The 19,672-nt window shown below is 39.4% G+C and overlaps 3 protein-coding genes across 10 annotated transcripts in view; 2 read left to right on the top strand and 1 right to left on the bottom strand.

Annotated features, from left to right (window-relative positions):
- The window catches only part of LOC127480068 (uncharacterized), a 41,394-nt gene that overhangs the window by 6,873 nt on the left and 14,849 nt on the right, over positions 1–19,672 (top strand). For 2 of the 6 annotated variants that reach the window (XM_051807781.1, XM_051807782.1), the window contains exon 3: positions 6,162–6,395. The exons of 3 other annotated variants lie outside the window; for them this stretch is intronic. In XM_051807781.1, coding sequence (XP_051663741.1) covers positions 6,162–6,246 — 85 coding nt within the window. In that variant the 3' untranslated portion in view covers positions 6,247–6,395. Of the gene's footprint in view, positions 1–6,161; positions 6,396–7,832; positions 11,058–19,672 lie in introns of those variants that run through there. One more of the 6 variants, XR_007907756.1, reaches the window with a different exon arrangement.
- LOC127480067 (uncharacterized) lies at positions 490–11,057 on the top strand. Its single transcript, XM_051807780.1, has 2 exons — positions 490–507; positions 6,409–11,057. Exons 1-2 carry the CDS (start codon positions 505–507, stop codon positions 7,762–7,764), a joined length of 1,359 nt encoding a protein of 452 aa, XP_051663740.1. The 5' UTR covers positions 490–504; the 3' UTR covers positions 7,765–11,057.
- FBXW2 (F-box and WD repeat domain containing 2) lies at positions 10,512–19,659 on the bottom strand. Of its 3 annotated transcripts, XR_007907757.1 has the most exons (8): positions 19,329–19,659; positions 17,395–17,904; positions 15,899–16,093; positions 14,977–15,110; positions 14,291–14,377; positions 13,450–13,619; positions 12,074–12,192; positions 11,860–11,986 (listed from the first exon to the last, which is right to left on the bottom strand). XR_007907757.1 is itself a non-coding variant. In XM_051807786.1 (7 exons), the coding sequence occupies exons 2-7, from the start codon at positions 17,882–17,884 to the stop codon at positions 11,698–11,700; spliced, it is 1,365 nt and encodes a 454-aa protein (XP_051663746.1). In that variant the 5' UTR covers positions 17,885–17,904; positions 19,329–19,615; the 3' UTR covers positions 10,512–11,697. The 3 variants fall into 3 exon arrangements, 2 of the variants coding, with proteins under 2 accessions (XP_051663746.1, XP_051663747.1); XM_051807786.1 differs by lacking the exon at positions 12,074–12,192 and having other exon boundaries at positions 10,512–11,986; positions 19,329–19,615; XM_051807787.1 differs by lacking the exons at positions 11,860–11,986; positions 12,074–12,192 and adding an exon at positions 12,199–12,521 and having other exon boundaries at positions 19,329–19,658.

Below are 19,672 nucleotides of genomic sequence, written 5' to 3'. Positions count from 1 at the left end.
CCGTGCGGGGGCGGATGCGAACGGCCCCACCCGGACCGCGGCGGGCGGGGGCTCTGCCTGAGGCACGGCCTGGGCGAGGACTTGCGGGGGTCTCTCTGGCCGCAGCCGGCGCCGCCTCGCCGGGCGGCAGATGACGGGATCGAGCGCACCTGCCGGGCTCGGCTTAGGGGCGCCTTGCGGCTGCTGCTGTCCGTGCCGCAGAGGTGGCCGGGAAGGGGCGCGAGGGCTCCGGTAGCACCGGCCCGCCTCCCGCGGCGGTGCCCGCACGGGGCGCTGGTGGCGGCGGCGGGACCGAAGGCCGGGAGAGCCCCCGCTCTGCCGTCGCCGTGTGCGCGTGGTCGGCCCGGCGGGACCCGGGCGGGGCTGGGCTGCGGCACCCGCTCGGGTTCCTGCAGCTGGCATCGCTCGCAGGAGAGGCTCGGGAGTTTATTTCCATTCAAGAAATGTAAAATCAGATGGTCGTCAGCTATAGCATTATTTTACGGTACTGGTGCTAACCACTCAATGGTAAGTTAAAGGTACAAATCAAATTGTCCAAACCAGGCTTTTTGAGTCTACATCTAAAGATATGACAAGCGTGGACTTAAATCTTGGATTTAAAGCATGCATAACTGCTCTAAAGAGTAGTTCCAGTGTGTGGTGTGGGTTAACCCTGTTAGGCAGCTCAGTTGCTCACCCCTCCCCTTACAATGGAATGGGGAGAGAATCGGAAGGGCCAATGTGGAAAAATTCATGGGTTGAGTAAAGAGTGTAAGAGGTAAAGCAAAGCTACGTGTGCAAGCAAAGCAAAATATGGAATCTATTCATTATGTCCCCTTAGCAGGCACATTTATAGCCATTTCCAGGAAAGCAGGGCTTCATCAGGTCTGATGGTAACTTGGAAAGCCACATGTTGTCAGTCACGTGTCTCCTCCTCCCCCCAGCTTTGATTGCTGAGTGTGGCATCATATGGTGTGGGAAGGGCCTTGAATCAGTTTGGTCAGCTGTATCCCCTGCAAGCTTCTTGTGCTGCCCTACTTCTGGGACAGGAGCCACATGAGAAACAGAGATGGCCTTGACGCTGTGTGAGCTCTGCTCAGAGACAGATAAACAGCAATGTGTTTGAAACACTCAGTGTGGTCACCAAACACAGCACCCTGCTGGCTACCATGGAGAAAATTAACTCTGGTCCAGCTAAAAAAAGTACAGTGTGAAAGACAAAAAGATGAAATAACAATCTTTTAAATGTCATGCAGTTTTGATTTTGCCTGATCAATTTTTTTTCCAGTGAACACAAAGTCTAATTGTTTACCATAGGAGGAGTTTGCTTAGGGATGCACAGCAGATTATCATGGAGAAGTTTATGAATGTACAGGAAACTGTGTGGTTTGTTAGTTCTAATGGCACAAAATAAGTATATGGCAACACTGTATAGTGGTCTGGCTTACCATCTGTGTATTTAGAATAGAAATGGCCAGTTTAATTTTTTTTAAGCAGTATTTTATAAGGAGTGGAATAATACTGCCTTCAGTTTAATCCTTCAAACAATGTGCTCCTGACTTTGGATCTTATAAGGAGGAAGGACACCGGTGTGTCAAAGAGTCTTTCTGAAAAATGTAATCTATGAAAAGATTAGCAACAGACAATCTAGATAAAGATGGTAAATGATTTGGAATTTTTATTTAGCACCAGTGGTTTGTGTTGTTACTTTTGACAAAAATCATAAAGTAGAGGATAGAAAATACCTTTTTTCAGAAATAATAAGTCACTAAGGCTGTTTGTTAGTCGTGGGTTTTTATTTAGGCCCTGCGTAAACCAAGGCTTAGGCTGTCTATTATTTCTGTACTACTGAATCCAGTACTTCATATTAGCAACTGAAGCTCTGCAATCACCTCTATCAGTTTGCCCCCTATCTTTACCCTAGACTGGGAGATAAATAAACCGAGAGTTATCAAAAATTTCACTCAGTGTAAACTTTGTGAAGATACTGAAATGAGCACCTTAAAAGGTCTTCAGCTGTCTCCATGCAAAGAAAACAAGTTACAAAGGAAGGCCATAATGCGGAGAGCATGTGAGGAAGATAAACAATTACCAAGGAATGGTTCTTGAACTAAATTAGCACTTGGTTCCACCTTTTAGTAAGGACAGTGTCAGTTGTGGAGGATTAAAGACAGATGACGGAAAAGAAGTTCTGGAAGTAGAAGCTGTGCAGCAAAGGTAAAAACAACATCCAGTTGGAAGGCAATACAGAACAATTTCCATTTAAAAATTCTAAGAAGACAGACCAGGTATTGGAAGAATCTATAATGGGAGTTTATTAAAAAGTGTCGTGAGCATAGTGGTACAATGTGGCTAAAGCATGAGTGATTCCTTGGTTTAGGAAGGAAAAAAAAGATGATTTAAGTATATGAAAGTTTGTAGGTGCATTCTTGATCCCATACAAGCTTTGAGAGAAAATTTTAGAAGGACTGTGACGAAAGAAATAAGAAGAAATGTGATTAATTTGAGCAGCCTGATCTACTGAAATATGCCCCTACCTACAGCAGGGAGACTGGAACTAGATGATATTTAGAGGTTCTGTCCAACCCAAGCCATTCTATGATTGTAACTGTGACAAGAGCTCTTTATTGTGACCTTGCCGCAGAAGAAAACACATTGTGTAACTGCACTTGGCCAACAAACTGGGCAGATGTATATTAATCATTGGCTGATGACAAGCTCAGAGGTAACTGCGCAATGTGATGCACCTTCAAAAAATGTAATCCTGGCATGTATTAAGAAAGAAAATTTCCAACAATGATGAGGGCTTGTTAATTATCATGCACAAATGGACAAGGGACAGAGATTTCTAGTCTCCTGTATTGGAGATTAACTGAACCTTGGCCAAGCACGCAGAAGTGATTGGTAAAGGAAGAGTGTTTCTTCTGAGGCGGTTTTAGAACAGCTTGTCTTGCTTAATGAAACAGTAACAAATACAAAGACTGGGAGGTGATATGACTGCAGTCTGTCTGTCAGGGCAGTGAGGAGGAACAAAGCCTGCTTAGGGGGAATACTGCAAAGTAGCCATCGATACCAGTAGCTAAATTTAGCATTAAAACAAATTTGTATAATTTGTATCATGTTCTACTTGCATATTAATTGGAATTAAAAGATACAAAATTGGACTTAATTATTATTGGTTTTATAAAAGAAACCCTTTTAAATATACTGAAAGCATACTTTTGAAGTTAAAATTTGCCAAGTACTCTCTGTAGTGAAGAAATTGAATGCTCCTAATTACACTGACTTTATGTATTTTCTGACTACGTATCTGTGCTGTTGATTCCAGGAGGTCAAAATTAATGAGTATGTTGGGGAAACCATGATTTTCACTCCTTAAATAACTGCGTATTTCTTTTCTTTAAGATTCTGTGTTCTGGTATGTCTTGAGCTCTAGATTTTGCTCTTTTTCTTTGCTTCTAGAACCTGCTGTTGTTTCAGTACTCTCTCACAGGTCCTCACAGGATCTGTATTTACCTATTTGAACCAGGCCTATAGTGTGTTAGGAAAAAAATGATTGCCCAATAAATACAGATATATGGTATATTTTTTCTAGTTCTTTTTAAGTATGTGTGTGAACTGGGGATATATGGACACGAAAGATTAATTTCCAGAAGGAAACTTAAGTAGCCTTAAGAAAATCACCTATGTTTGATTTGCTTCAACGACTCCACACTCATTTGTAATTTAAATTAAGTTCTTGTGGCACAACTGTATTCATTGCTCAAGAGAAGGAAAACTTGTTTTTCTAGTAGGTGTGGCTGCTGTTACTGACATTAACAGAGCACCAGCTATCTGAAATACAGTGTGTCCATAGCTGACTTAGGTGTTGTACCAGGATTTTTTTCCCTCAGTATTGTTCTGTATTGAATAATACTTGCAATTTACCTTAAAAATATTTAAGTTTTTATCTGTTTGAAATAAACAATTGGTAGATTATCTCAGCAAAATACCTTAGCAAAAAATAAATGGAGGACTGAACAGAACTTCACTCAGCTATCTGCTTTAAAAGGTACTTTTTCCTTTAAGTGTTCACTGTTTAAAACAGTTGAAAAGATGTGTTTCTTCTTGTTTATTATCTGCTAGCAAAAGCAGAAGAAAAAAGCAGGTAATAAATTGATTCTGTTATTTAATGTTGACATGTTTTGATATTTCTTTAGTTAAAAACTATTCTATAAGACTGAACAATATTTTTAAGTCATAAATAGATAAGGCTAAGGAAAAAGTGTTAAATGTGACCTCCTCTATGTTGTAAGAATGCTAATTTATATAATAACATTCTTGGAATGAGAATGCTTGGGGGAAACTTTATGTACTTTAGAATGTTTCATAAAAAGACTTAGAAAATTTGAGTTGTTTTCAGTCACAAATCTCCAGCTGAAAGTCATGTTGAAATAGAAAATGAAATAAAATTTAGCTATGTTAATTTAGCTATGTAAGTGTGACTTTGCAAAATGTAAAACTGCTTAAAAGTTTCTGCCCAAACTGTGGGCAATTAAGATAAAAATAGCTTAGGGAACAGGGAAGGCTTTTTAGCACGTAGAGAGGGGTGGGGAACCTGAAACTGTTTGAAGTGATAAAACTTTATGTAACTACTCTATAATGGTAAGAATAGGAGGTAAAACTAAGTGTCTATTTAGGTAAGGCAGACTGCAAAAAAGAGTGTTTGTGTAGATAATTTTAAACTTGCTACTTTCAAACTGTATAAAAAGCTATGGTATTCCTTTGCTCAGGGGAGTGCACTGGGGAGAACACCTGCCCCTTTGCATTCCCCGGCCGTAATAAAAGTGCTTTTCAGATTGTTCAAAGGTTTCTTTGAATCAATGTGACAGTAGCAGACCCTTACCATGTATTTGCAGTTCTGATCCTAATTGTAAGAACTTCTGGGGGAAGGACTTCTCCATTTCAGAGACAGAGGAGTCAGTGCTTTCTGCTGCTCCTTTTCTGCTTTGCGCCTAGTGGGATACAGTGAGATTTCTGGTGCCCTGTGACTGTTCCAATCTGTAAAGCAGTTTCTTGGTAGCTGGCAAAGGCTGCTGTAAATCATAACCCTTGGCAAATGGGGCATTTTAAGGAGTATGTTGTGATTGTAGTTCTCCTAACTTGGCTTTCTCATGAAAGAGCAGTTGTGAAAATATTTTACATTATTCTGAAGGCATGAATGATTATTTTTTGCTTACTAGAAACATTTTCTTCATCTCTGCAACGGCATCACTTTATTTTGTGTTGGCATTTTACCCCACACTTCTTGCTGGCAGCTGGGGAAACTCTTCTTCCAGTCTAGTTTTCTTATCTGGCGTGAGTTTGATTAATCTGGGACACACTTTTTCCAAAGATCCTTGTGATACAAGCAGGCCTTTGAAGAGACTTGCTGTTACTTTACTGTTTATGGATCATATCTCAATGCCTAAAGATGAATTTGTAGAGAAAACTTCAATCTGAGCTCCATTTGCAGAAATTACTGCTTGAGAGTGCCCTGAGCTCCAGTCTGGGCATTAACACTTGCTCAAGACTGTGGCCATGCAGGTACTCAGGGCTGCCTGTCTGTCCCTGCAGCAGCAGGAGTGTAAGAGCCGACTGCCAAAATGTTCCAGGAGCTGAGCCAGCATTAAAGCAGTGTGAGGGGGCCCTGATCTCCAGTGAGCATTAATATGTGGTGACCTTTCCTGCAAGCCCTTCCTTGTACAGTGCTAAGTAGGGTAGAGCTGCCAACTGAGAATAAGTTTAATACCTGTATAGATTTCACCTGTCTACTGCTGGATTGTATGAATTGACCTTCCTCTGTATGTATTGCCTCATCTGTGGTGAACTGCAAATTAGGAAATTTATAAATTAGCAATTATATCTGAACCATTGTGTGCAATCCCCAATTAGTATGTTTATTATGAACTTGATTAATTCTATATACATTTAATTTATATATCAGCCTCTTGCTTGTCTGTGAGAAGTCTGGTTGCAAGGATTTTTTTTACATAATATACCCTGTAGGGGAAACAAAAGTTTTGCTTTGCTTTAAGAATTATTGCCTAATTATTAAATTGGTTATTCTAAAATTTGGATTATAGAAAATATTGATTAATAATAATGATTAATAATTAATCCTTGTGCTGCTGTATATAGACCTCTGTTACATTCTCCTACAGACCCCTCCATGTACAGAAACTGCTCCAGACATCTGACAAATGGAGGCATTCAGAGTGTCACATGCAGTATCATCCATACCATTAAAGGTGTGTTCTGTGGCTGATTTTACATAAAAGCACAGTAGCTGGGTCTCTGATTAAGTCAGTGCAAAATGATAGAGATTTACCCCCGTCTTATTTGTGAAATTCTTGAGCAATGATCATGAGTCGATATTATCTCATACACTGCGTATTTTCTTTTCTGCAGATGTGGCAACATAAAGTACAAGGACAAAGAAATTTACATCCACCTTTAGATAAATTCAGAATGTTGTGTGGCAGGAAAAAATCTTACTTTGTTGCTGCTGTGTGCATTATTACTCTAACTTCAATGGTCACAGTTTCTTATCTTAGGTTGCAGAGACTTTCTCATCAGCCAAAAGTAATTCAAGAAGGTAGCAAATGTAGAGGGGAAATTGCCAATAGCACAATAACACCATTAAAAGATAATAAAACTTTTATTATATCCCCATACTTTGATGACAGAGAAAGCAAAGTCACTCGTGTGATTGGGATTGTTCACCACGAAGATGTGAAACAACTATACTGCTGGTTCTGCTGTCAGCCCAATGGAAAGATCTATGTATCAAATGCAAAAATTGATGTTCACTCAGATAGATTTGGATTCCCTTATGGTGCAGCAGATATAGTTTGTTTGGAACCTGAAAACTGTGATCCAACGCATGTATCAATTCATCCGTTTGCACATGGAAATATTGACCAGCTGCCAAGGTTTGAAATTAAAAACCGCAAGCCTGAGCCCTTTTCTGTTGACTTCACTGTGTGCATCTCTGCCATGTTTGGAAACTACAACAATGTCTTGCAGTTCATACAGAGTCTGGAAATGTACAAGATTCTTGGAGCACAGAAAGTGGTGATCTATAAGAACAACTGCAGCCATCTGATGGAGAAAGTCTTGAAGTTTTACATAGAAGAAGGAACTGTAGAGATAATTCCCTGGCCGATAAACTCACACCTCAAGGTTTCCTCTAAATGGCACTTCATGCAAGATGGAACACACATTGGCTACTACGGACAAATCACAGCTCTAAATGACTGTGTATACCGTAACATGCAAAGGAGCAAGTTTGTGGTTCTTAATGATGCTGATGAAATAATTCTTCCTCTTAAGCATCCAAACTGGAAAACAATGATGAGCAGCCTTCAGGAACAAAATCCAGGGACTGGCATTTTCCTCTTTGAGAACCATATCTTCCCAGAAACCATCTCTACTCCCATGTTCAACATCTCGTCCTGGAATACTGTGCCAGGTGTTAACATATTACAGCATGTTCACAGAGAGCCTGACAGGAAAGATGTAATCAATCCCAGGAAGATGATAGTTGATCCACAAAAGGTGATTCAGACTTCTGTCCACTCTGTCCTACATGCCTATGGGGACAGCGTGAATGTTCCCATGGATGTTGCCCTCATTTATCACTGTCGGAAGCCCCTTCAAAGAGACCTCCCCAGAGAATCCCTTGTCAGGGATACAGCCCTGTGGAGATACAACTCATCATTAATCATGAATGTTAACAAGGTGCTATCTCAAACCATACTGTAAGTTCAAAAGGGAAACCTCGGTTCTAAGGAGGGAAAGTGGAGAGCCACCCTTATTGTGGGAAGGCAGAGGAGTGTTTAAAGAGCACATCAAAATTATTTCCACATGAAGGTTACATTTTGCAGTGATTATTTAGGGAATCTATAGCAGAGCCAGGAGTCATTTAATCATATTAAAGTTCAATGTAGATTGCACTCTTGTAAAACGTAAAATTTGTTTTCAGTTAAAAAAATAAATTTAAAAAATCAGCATTTCTCAACTGATTCAAATAATGCAAATCAGTTTTCAACTGTACTAGAAATACAGCTATAGTCATTAGTATTAAACCTAAGTTGCTTAATTCTTGAAGTCTGTATGTCACTGGATACAAAATTTATATGCACCAGTTGAGTAAAAGGTAAATTACTGTGTTAGCTCTACATTTCAACTGTAAAAAAATTAACCCCTCATATTCTTGGAAATAGCGTCTGTTAAAGTGGTGATGTATTGTCACACTAAACAGCTGTTGGGAGTTTTGCTGATCCCAGTGTCTGTTCAACTGGCTTTTTGAGACATGTAAGTTTAAGAAGAAGAGTGATCACTCTAATTACCCACAGCTGTTCTGAATTACTTAAGTGGTAAGTGCTGAATTGTGTTGGAACGGTTTAAAACAGAGGCAAGGGAAACAGCTTGATGTTAAAGAGACTTTTGTGAACTGAAAAGAAGCTATTTCGAGGGGGAAAAAAATGGATGGCTGAACAACTATTTATGAAACATGTTAGTTTGTTGGGGGTTTTTTTGGGACCTTGAAGCCTCATAAGAAAATGTTTCTTCATGAAATTTAGGCATAAGTTGCATTTTTTTAGTCCATTATGTGGTGGGTAAGTTGAATTATATTGCTTCCTTGTGTAGATGTAAGGGTACAGAAGCTGCATCTTTTCCAACCTTTATCTAAAAGTAGTGCCAAGTAGTTACTAACTTCTGCTGAAGGGTCAGATGGAAAGCAAAGCAAAGAAAAAAACCTCAGTGTAGTTCCACGGTTTCAGTCATATATTTTCTGTTTGATAAGTCCCCAAAGCTGTATGTGCTGCACTGTTGTGGCATTGTATTAGAACATTCATTTGAAGGCACATCTGAGGGTAGTCAGTCTGACACTGGTGTCTGACAGAGGGAAGTGTGTGAGAGTTTGCTTTTTTGTATTTCTACACCAGTGTCACTCTTTCATCTCTTCATCTATTTTGTGGTGGCACATACCCTTAAGGAGTTCTGTCAGTACTAGATTAGTACTATTAGCTAGCAGATGTCCAAGAGGAACTTTACTTAGAGGTCTTCAAGAGACAGTCTTTAAAAAACTATTTGCTAATTGCGTTCATAATTATTAGCTGCTATGTTACTGGTTAAAATTTCATTTGTAAAACTAAAAGGGTAGAAGAGCAGCATAGTGTGTACTGGATGCTTGTCATTGTGGTTTCTGCTTGCATACTTTGGGGCAATGTAGAAAAGGAAAATTTAGAGTTCTGATTTAGAATTCTGATTTAGTTTAAACTTTTCTGCAACTTGTGAAATACCTGTGGCAGAATTCCTTTTCAACTACCACTTCACAGCTTTTGGCTAACTGTAGCATTTGCTTCGGAGTGGCTGCAATGTCTCCGAAAGTTTGTATCAACAAACTGGCAGCTGTATTTACAGCCCAGGTGCCTGCTGCAGGGGTACTGTCTTGCTTAGTAACAGGTCCACTTAGAAGTTTAGACTCATGTAGTTTGCAAGGGCCATCTGGAAGTCCAACTCATAGCATGGTTTGCTCAGGACTTTGTCTAGGCTGGCTGGACACACAGTCTCTCTGGGCAACCTGTTCCAGACTTAACCTAACCTCTAACAAGAGAATTTCTCTTGTTGCAGTTTGTGACGATTGGCCGTTGTCTTGCTGTATGAGTCTGACTTTGTCTTCTTTTAGTTCCTTATTAGTTAGCTGGAAACAGTAGCAGGGCCTCCCCTCCCCTTGCCCACCACCACCTTCCTTTTCCCCACCATTCTTTCTGGAAGGCTGAACTTGGCTTTCAGTTTCATCTTGTGCTCCACCCCTCTGGATTCTGCATCATCAAGGTCACTAACAAAGTAGTTACCCACATTTTCCTGTTTCACTGATCTGGGTACAATGACATTTCTGGCATGCTCCTGTTTAATCTTTCAGTTAACACACTGTTTTACAGGTGGCTCCTTCAGAGGAAGCTGAGTTACCACAAACATCATACACAGTGTAGTTACTCCTACATTAAGAATGATGAAAACTTGGTGTCAAGACAAGTAATTGAAAGCTTTCTACTTCATGTAAGCTTCCTTCACTTTCGAGTGCAGTTTGACTTGAGAGTTGTGAATTTGGGTTCAATTTTTTAAAATCCTTGACTACAGAAACATTTTTCAAAGTAAATTGGTATGAATAAAGGTGGAAAACTGAGTGCTTAAGACTCTGGCCTTGAATTTAAGAGACAGTGCTCCACTGTGACTTCATGCAATTCCTATTGCATCACTCAATAGGATTCTTGCATATGATTCTTGCATATAAAAACTCCCACTGGTGTAATTAATACTGCAGACATTGAGGAACCCTGGCCTTCATTCAGTACTAAGTATGAAATTGGGTCTCCTTGGAGAGTGGGAAGAAAAAAATCATATTAACGATAGTAATGCAAACAGTTTTGTCTTTTCAAGGACATGAGCCAATCTTCATGAAAACTCCTGTTTTCATGTTGTGTAAAAAAAAAAAAAAGACATTAAGGGGAGATTTTATTTTAAGGGAGGAGGGGAAACCAACCTAAAGCGTTTCTAAAGCACGTGATGTCATAGATACAGCTTTTAAGTACATGTTAAATAGCACAAAAGTATGTGAACAAGTATTTGCTACTCAGCAGTTACCTTCTGTACGTCAGGTCTCTGATGATCAATAAGACCTTTTTTCAACTCCTGTGCTTTCCGGCAGACTTTTGATTTTTTTCTTTTTTTTTTTCCTCGGAGATGTGGCATTCTGTCATTTGCCCCTGCTTTCCAACTCTAGATGTAGCAAGTACTTTAAGTGCATTATGTTAACTGCAACTTCTGGAGAAAGTGAATGGCTGGTAGACATAATTTAATATAAGAAAGTGACTTATTGTAGAGATCAAAATCACCTTCCTATTCACTATATTTCTACCTACCTGTGAACTAAATTATGTTCTAACACAAACTACAGGAAATAAGGACTATAAAATACTGATCAAGCCATTCTGAGTTATGATGAACACTGTCAGAGGTTCTCTGCGGTTAACTGTGATGGCAAGCTCTGTCAAGAGATGAAAAGTTGCCTCGTTCTTGCTGAGGAGAAATCATATTGACATGTTCCTGAACTTAAAGAAATTATTATTGTTAACATCTGATCCTAGTTAAAGGGCTCATTTGATTCTTCTATTTCAAAGGCTAAGTATTTAAAGCTGTCAGAAAGAAAAACATTTTGGAGAAAGATTCTGGAGATAGAAAAGGTTTGCTATCTTCTCATTTTTGTTAAGCAGCCATGCACTGTAACCAGTATTTGCTGTTAGATGTATAAAAGCCTATGGTTCTAAAACAGTAGCTTCACCTTCTGTTTCAACAACAAAAAAATAGGTCAGAAGTCAGGTCAAGCACTACTTCATTTCAGACTTGATAGCAGACTTGAATGGTTTAAACATTACAAGCTATGCTTCAGAACCCAAATAGGTATATTTAAACATGAGTATAGACAAAATGTTGTGGTGAATACTGTTAGCATGCTGTATTGCATTATGTCCAAAACAACCCATTCCCAAATGCCCAAATAAAAGTAAATGATTGTGCATTGCATGATGATACCATTGGGTGCGCAACTTTGGTTCATGCAAAGTCTCATTTTATGGACACGCTGCTGACAGTCCATATATTCCTGAAGATTCTGCATATGTGAGCTTTTCAGCCATGTTCTTTCCATAACACCAAATGGATACTATGGTCTGGCATACTGGTGGCAAAAACCAAGCCCGTATCATTTTGGCCATTTAGTCCATTTAACCAAGACATTTCACCAGCCAAAAAACTTGAACCTCTCTTTGACTTTCTATATTCTGGTAGTGGCCAGCGGCTTATCAGTTTTTCTGTCCTCAAGTCCATTATATACAGGTATCTGTTATCAAATAGTAGAGCAAATATCTCTCCAAAGCCCAGCAAGGACACATTTAAGAAGTCTGGAGGTTTGATAACCCTAGAAGACAAGAAAACAGTGTTAGAAACTCACAATGTAGTCATGAGCTTAAATTACTAAACCAAATCCTTAGGTGTCTATACTCACCCTTCTGAAAGAATTTAGCAAGAACTGGATGCAAATTTTTCAAATTAAGCAACTGAACACTTAGCTGCAGTCAGGCCTGTGGTTTCAGTTCTGACTTTGTGCATTCAGGACAGACCCTTCTGAACATAAATAAAAGTTAGGGTTTAAAAGGGACTGTTTTGCAGAGCTCAAGGGAAAAAAAGCCTTGTTTCCAGATACACACAGAAGAACAAATATTCTCGTGTTTTACAGTAAACTTCCATATGGATTTCATGTCTCAATATCTTAAAGAGGTAAAACATCTTGCTAATCTTTTGACCACTCTTTTAAAAGGCAGAAGTAAAACACAGAAATGCCTTATTGTGATAGGCAGGTAAGATAAATCATCCAAGACTGGTCCTTAACAGAATGCTGTTATCAGAATGCTGTTTTACTGATATAGCTTTATGCTAAGTTAAGCATTTTCATCCTGGGGAGAAAGAAAAATATTTGTTAGTTCCCCAATATCTTTACGATATTTTTCCTTATTAAATAAAACTTGGAAAAGAAATTAAAGAGTTGAGGTTTCCACAACTGGCTGTACATTTGATCATAGCATTACATAAAGCACAGAATTGAGGCACAAAAATGTATGGAGCTGAAAATCCATTCGCACCAGTAAGAGAACATCTTTCTTTTTTGAAAGATGGGAGGGTAAACTAAGAGGTGAAATTACCCAGTTACTCTTACTGATAAGAAGCATGTCTTTAGGAGTAGATCTTTCAATGGTAGACACTCCCCAAATATTCAGGCCATTTGAATTAACTGCTAGCAGTTCTGAAATGCACTTTTTTCTTTAGTAAGTTACAGTCTGATACCACCACTTCTAATTGATACAGCTTCATTCTTTTTATGGAAACAGAATGCCATCATGTTTGATCCCTTACTGCAGTCTGATAGATTTCACTACCATTCCACAGCATTATCAAGAATGATAGATCAGTAGTGCTGTAAGGAAAAAGTCTTTTTAATTTCTTGTCTGATCAAAGGACCCTAAGAAATGTCTGCCTGGTTCTCTTACAGCAGTCTCTATGGCAACATTAGCTTTGGGTCACTACAGTTTCCCGTTCACAACTCCTGGCACTGAAGTCTGATTTAACTCTATATTGAAACACTTCAGCTTACAGAATGAAAATGTGAAAGAGGAGTACCATGTGGCCATAAACCAAAACAGCAATCAAGTGATTTGTATTATCAAATAAGAAATTAGAATTTAACCTGACAATATGCATGAAGTAAGATGTTTACAGAATTTTTATCAAGATTCTTTTGGTCCCATCTAAAGTAAGTCATTAAAACTAGTATGTTCTACTTCTTATTTATTTAAAGAACACTGAATCCTAAACTGGAAGGTTTACCTGAGAATATCATAGCTGGCAAAGTCCCACTGGTACAGTCCTAGTGCTGAACTGCACACTATGTATTTACCATCAAAGTGCAGTCTGGGCTGTAGGGAGATGCTGCGATCTTCAGAAACAGACAGTGTTTTTAAGCACTTGCAGTTTATTTCCCTTCCAATAGGCCAAATCTGCAATTAAAACACAGTTTAAGAGCATAAAAAAGTCACATTAAAAACTTACACAGCAAGCCTCACAGTCTCTCCAGGCATCAGGTAAATGTGTGCGTGTTTTTTCAGAAATATTTATCTTCTTCTTTAGGTAGGAGAATCAATTCTCCAAGTGACTTGTCTAACACTATTGTTGCAGTATATGTTGTTTCTAGCCTAAAAAACTTCAGTGAAAATGGATGCTTTAAAGAATGGCCAAAAAAAAAAAAATAAAAAAAACCCCAACCATCCAACTGGGACAGAAATCTAACAGCGTTTCAGTTATGAAACACTTCCATAGCCACAAACTTATAGCACTCTCCAACCCCAAAGTCCCCAACAGTAACAGTACTTGCAGTTAAGTGCTTCACTGTCAATAGCACATCAGGCATGCACTGAAAGCACCGATTCTTTGCACTACCATTCATGTAGAGCCATCATTTAAATCTAAATAAGCACTGATAATTAGTGCTTAAGATAAGCACTGAAAAATTAGCTTCCAAAGAGTTTCATGCCTTGTATGCAGCCTCACAAGCAGAAAATATGGGAGAAAATAAAGCCTTATATTATTTGTAAACTTCAGCAAAGTACTCAAGCACTTTATTTCCCTGTGTACCAAAATGATATATATGTGATATATATATAGTACATACCTTGATTTCATACTTATCTGCACTTAGGAGAATATGATCCCCAGGACTATGCATAAGAGATTTGACTTTGCACTTCTGCAAAACTACCTGTAATTGAAGGATGCAATAATTTATGTCGATGCTGGTAAATAACAAAACTTTCATTTGTATTTGTCACTTCACTAACCACCCTAGTGTATCCTTGTATAAAGGCAACACAAATACTTTTAGCAACTGAAAGAAAACTAGTTTACGCTTTTATTGTTCCTGCTAGTGCCAATTTACTCTATTAATAAGCACACATACACCCTTCACCTGCAGAGTCACCCCCGATCTTCCAAGTTCTGAAATAATCAGAAGAAAAATACTGTTTCATGCTTAGATTTTTGTTATCAAGATCATTAGATTTTTTTACATCATTCTTAAAGCAGCATTCTTTCAGAACCAATTTTTATTCAGTCTTTGAATCAAACACTGATTCTTAATTTTACTTCAGCTGCTTTGGAATAGAAATATCTTCAATGGTCTGAAAAGTTTAATTATAGCTTACTTTATTTTTCCTATTGAAATATTATTTTGCAGAATTTCCAGATGTTCTCCAGATTCTACAACTAGTTGCAGGGTTAGGATTAGAAAAACAAAATTTAGAACACGTTACAAATTCAGTGCAAGTGTTTGCGAGATTAATTAGAAATCAATATTCCCACCTTAGTGACCCATTCTGTGTGTCCAGTAAGGGTATTCAGGCACGTTCCTGTTGATAAGGCCCATACTTTCACAGTGAAGTCTGCAGAGCCACTGACCAGAACATCAAGTTCATCATTGTAATCCACACTAAAAACTACAAGCAAAGAGATACTAAATAAGGAATTTCAGTCTCTGTGTTCTTCTGTGAGACACTAACTAGTAGCCTCTCTATGAATTTAGTAGCCTCTAAATTCATGTGCTACTTCATCTTTAACTGTTGTTCTTGAACTGTATACATGAATTGTTGCTCTGGATTCTTAAGTTTACATTGCAAAATTACTGAGGGTTTTGTCCAAATTAAGAGCATTTACATCAGTGGTTCCTTAATGGCTGGATTATGGCAGTGTAACTAGTTCTTATTTCCAGAGTTCTAGTAAGACAATTTCAGCAGGATTAGCACATTTGATAGATCTCTTTACTCATAGGGGAACAGACCTACAGCTGAGTTGAGGATATTTTGAAGTAGAGGACAGAGAATTTAATTATGAGGGAAATGCAAATACAAATTCCCAGGTCCTATTCTGCTCTTTGCTGTAAGCTGATCTACAGTCTGGGGATATAAAGAATGGCCATGGCCATATGTTATCTAAGGTTTGCATCATTTTGGTAGACATGAAACTACTGAATAACCATGGCATTTAGTATTACTTCCATGAAACTGCAAAATACTACATGGCTAAGATAAGCTCTGGCATATTCGAGGACAGATTCAGATCTGTTCTGGTCGCTTCCCCTGCTATGGGGGAACTGAGGTGATTCAAGTGACTGAGGACAGAGCCTATAAAAATCAAAAAAGCTAATGTGCAAAGAGCTAATTATAATTTGTTTGATGATGATACGTTACTTGACTGGTGAAATTACAAATTGAAAATTTCAACATACCTGCACCAGTGTGTCCTCTAAAATGCTGTGTTTTTGCTCCAGAGCTCCATTCCCAACAGGCTACTGTGTTATCAAAAGATCCTGTGACAAGCTTTTGTTCATCAAACTTCACTGCAGCACAAGTGTGTGTCTGGATACCATATATGCACTGACCTGTGCTTACATCCCACAGTTTTGCAGACAAGTCATCTGATCCTAGAATATAAAAGAACAGGATAACTGGAAGCAAAGAGTAAATAATATTTCCAATCCTATACTCATCTTTGTTCGTTATAAACATAGCATTTACACGGAATCACAGAATGGTTATGGTTGGAAATGACCTCTAGAGGTCAACTCTTCCAGTCCCGCTACTAAGCAGGGCAACCCACAGCCCAGGACTATGACCAGACAGCTTTTGAGTGAGCCCAAGGATGGATTCTCCAAACCATCCTGGGCAACCTGTGCTCAATCACTCTCACAGTAAGAAAAGTAAAATCACTCTCACATTAAAAAAGTGTTTAAAGGGAATCTCTTGTGTTTTAGTCTGTGTCTACTGCCTCTTGTCCCATCACTGGGCACCACTGAAAAGAGCCTGGCTCCCTCTTCTCTGCACCCCCACTTCAGGTACTGATAACATCCTGAGCCCTATCTTCTTCAAGATAAAAAGTCCCAGCTCTCTCAGTTTCAGTTGTTGGTTTCTAGTAATCATCTTACAGTACCAACAAATGTGGGAGTACTTAGTCAGGATTCTCAACTTAGCATATAATGTTGTCATCTCAAATGATTGGGAAATCCTTGGAATATTCACTAACAGCAGTTCATTGTAATTCTGTTACTGTTCTTTCACACTTAATGCTTCATATATGTTCTGTCTATATTCTTAAGTTCAAACTGAAATCTTGGAATCTGCAGTGTTCAGGGAGGAAGCTGAAATTATGTGCAAGTCAGACTAGTAGCAAGGTTAAATCTAGTTTACACGTCTTCATAAAGCACTTAGGTTAAGAACTGAAAGTGCTTACAGTCTTGTTTCAAGGAAGAAGATAGAGGACTTTTTCTGCCACACTTTGGGAGACTGAAGTGCTCACACAGCCCAAACGAGGCCCCTTTAACTGAAAGTTATCCTCCTAGAGGATAACTAACATACCTGTACTTCTCAAATGAGCTTACTAATAGCAACAGTCATAGCAATAGTCATAGAATGTTCTGGACTGGAAAGGAACTTAAAGATCATTTAGTTCTAACCACCCTGCTATGGGCAGGGACAATGATACATGCTGTTACTATTTTTTTAACTAACAGAGAAATTGATCTCCTTGTTTTCTTATTTAAGTGACTAATGGGTTTATTAGTGCAGCAGGTGTTTCAGAAATTGAAAAAAAAAAGTAATTTTGAATCATCTAAACTGCATTTGCACTATGAAAATAATCTGTCTGGTAAAGGAAAACTGTCAATAATCATAGGAGGGGAAGAGAAAATAAAGAATTGTAAGACTCCAAGTTGTCTGTCCTTCCTACCTGTACACAGAAGTCCATCTTTATAGTAAAGTGCATATACTCTGGCACTGTGTCCAATTAAAGAGGATGTCTCAAAGGCTTCATGGTCCTTCAGTTGCTTCATCCTTAAAATAGCCTTTAGGTAAACCTTCTTCCAATGTAGAGGATCCTGAACAGAGTCATCTATCTGCCAACCCAGATTCTTACATGCAGTCTGCCACACCTCTGTACAGGCACTTATAACCTTGTTCCACTGCTTAGAGACGAGGCAACATGTGAGTAAGGTCTGAGGATCAAGCCATTTTAACAGATAAAAACTAAGTTCCAATGGAAGAAGTTTGAGGAAGTCCCTCTTGAGGAGAATCTCTAAATTATTGGAGAGGTGCCTGAGCTGGACTGCTCCACTCAAGCTAATCAGGTGATCCAGAGTTTCATTTTTCTGCAAGTCCGTCAGAGAAAGAAATGTAATAGAAATGTTATCAAGCCATGCTTCAAAGTCCTTTTTCTCCATAAGGTTATGGAAAAATTTACCTGTGATACATCAAAATACTGTATTAGTTCTGTTCAGAAAACAAGGTAAGAATCACATCTTTATTACTGGTACATCAGTATTCCAAATGGCACGTTAACACATAGAATGAAGCGAACAAATGCTTTTTAAAGTATTCAGGACTAAGCATTTGCATGCACTTTGAACGATCATTTGTCCCCCATCAGACTTAAAAGTAAATTGTATGCAGGTAGTGAACGTTAGTATTCATTATGAATGTTAACATCTTTCTTGTTTTAGGTTAACACTTTCAAATTCTGAGTCCAATAAGGTAAAGGTGAGTTTAAGTTTTAAACCTATTATAACAAGTAAACACTGTCTTAGTTTACTCATGGATTATACTGATAAAAGAAAAAAACCAAAGCACATAAGCAGAGCAATAAGCTAGTTACTGACAGAACTTATTCGTATCTTTCTCCTGAACTATTTTAAATACAAAGCAGGTAGCTAGTAATTTTTAAAAAAGATACAAAGAGATGTCCAACAAATTGGGTGAAGGATACATTAGTCATATTTGAATTTGGCTTGTCTAAGGACCTGAGCTTGTGCTGGTCTATTATCAGTTTTGACACGGTTGCACCACTTTGACCTAGATGCATTAAAAAAAACCCTCCTCTGTCTTTTTTCCTATTTTCCATGTTTATTTCCACTGAGCACTAACTGTGAAATTGAATACCACCTCCTGAAATACATGATCTGCATGTACTTATACTATCCTGTGGCATCTCAGCTTCCTGGAACCATTGATTAGCAAGACAAATGTCAGGTAAACAGTTTAAAAATCATAATTATTTATTTTCTCTGGAAGGTCTAATTCCATTCACTAGACAACTGTTTGAATTTAATGGAAGCTCCCAAACGGAAAGAATTGAGGAATCTGAGTGGGAATCAACAGTATGTTTATTTGTACACACTTTACCTTCATAGAATAAGATCTTCGAGTACACCTCTTAACAGGGCATAGTAGTACAGAAAAGTACAGTCTTCACTATAAAAGGCTGCACATGCCATGCCATTATTGATAAAAAACACAAGAAAGTTCCGGGTGTCAAATGCACAGGAACAGCTGCCCCTATCGAGTCACAAGTTCATACAGTAACTTTTAACAGCTTTCCTCAGCACATATAGCTGAGCACATCTGCTGTTCAGATAGGCCTGTGTTCTCCTTAAAACATTCTAACAGGCTGTCTCTGAATAAAAAATCCGGTAAGCTCTAAGGTGTTTGTTGTATTCAATATGTGAAGCTAATACTGAAATTAAGGGCCGCCGAAAGCGATGCTGGAGCCCCGTGCACGAGGCTGTTTCCCAGGCGCTCCGCAGCCGGCGCGATCGGCTCCCCTCGCCCGCCCCAGGTACCTCCGCACACAAAGAGCACGCCGAAGGCTGGAGACTCCGCGCCGCTCACCTCAGGAGTCGGCCCGGCGCGGGGTGTCCTTCGGCGGGCAGTCGCCACTGCTCGCGCGGCCCCCCGGAGCCCGGACCGGGCTGGGGCTTCCCTGCGGCCATCGCTCCACGGCAGGACCGGCTCCCGGCACTTCCGCGGCCCGCGCCACAGCCTACGGGCACCCGCGGCGGGAGGAAAGGGGGCAAGCCCGGGGCCTCAGGAGCGCCGAGCGCTGCAAGGGACGGGAGAGGCCGGGCCTGGCCGAGCCGGGAGAACCGGCGGCACCGGGGACACGGAACGCCTGCCGCTCTCCAGTCAGGTGGCTTCCGGCGCACTCCTGACGTCATCACTGCCCGCCGCGGCGC

This window comes from Manacus candei, unplaced genomic scaffold (assembly GCF_025592945.1).
Source record: "Manacus candei isolate 608988 ecotype Guabito, Panama unplaced genomic scaffold, ASM2559294v1 h1tg000071l, whole genome shotgun sequence".
In the NCBI taxonomy this organism is placed as follows: Eukaryota; Metazoa; Chordata; class Aves; order Passeriformes; family Pipridae; genus Manacus; species Manacus candei.
The sequence above is the reverse complement of the archived record's forward strand: the minus strand, read 5'-3'. Positions and strand labels throughout refer to the sequence as shown.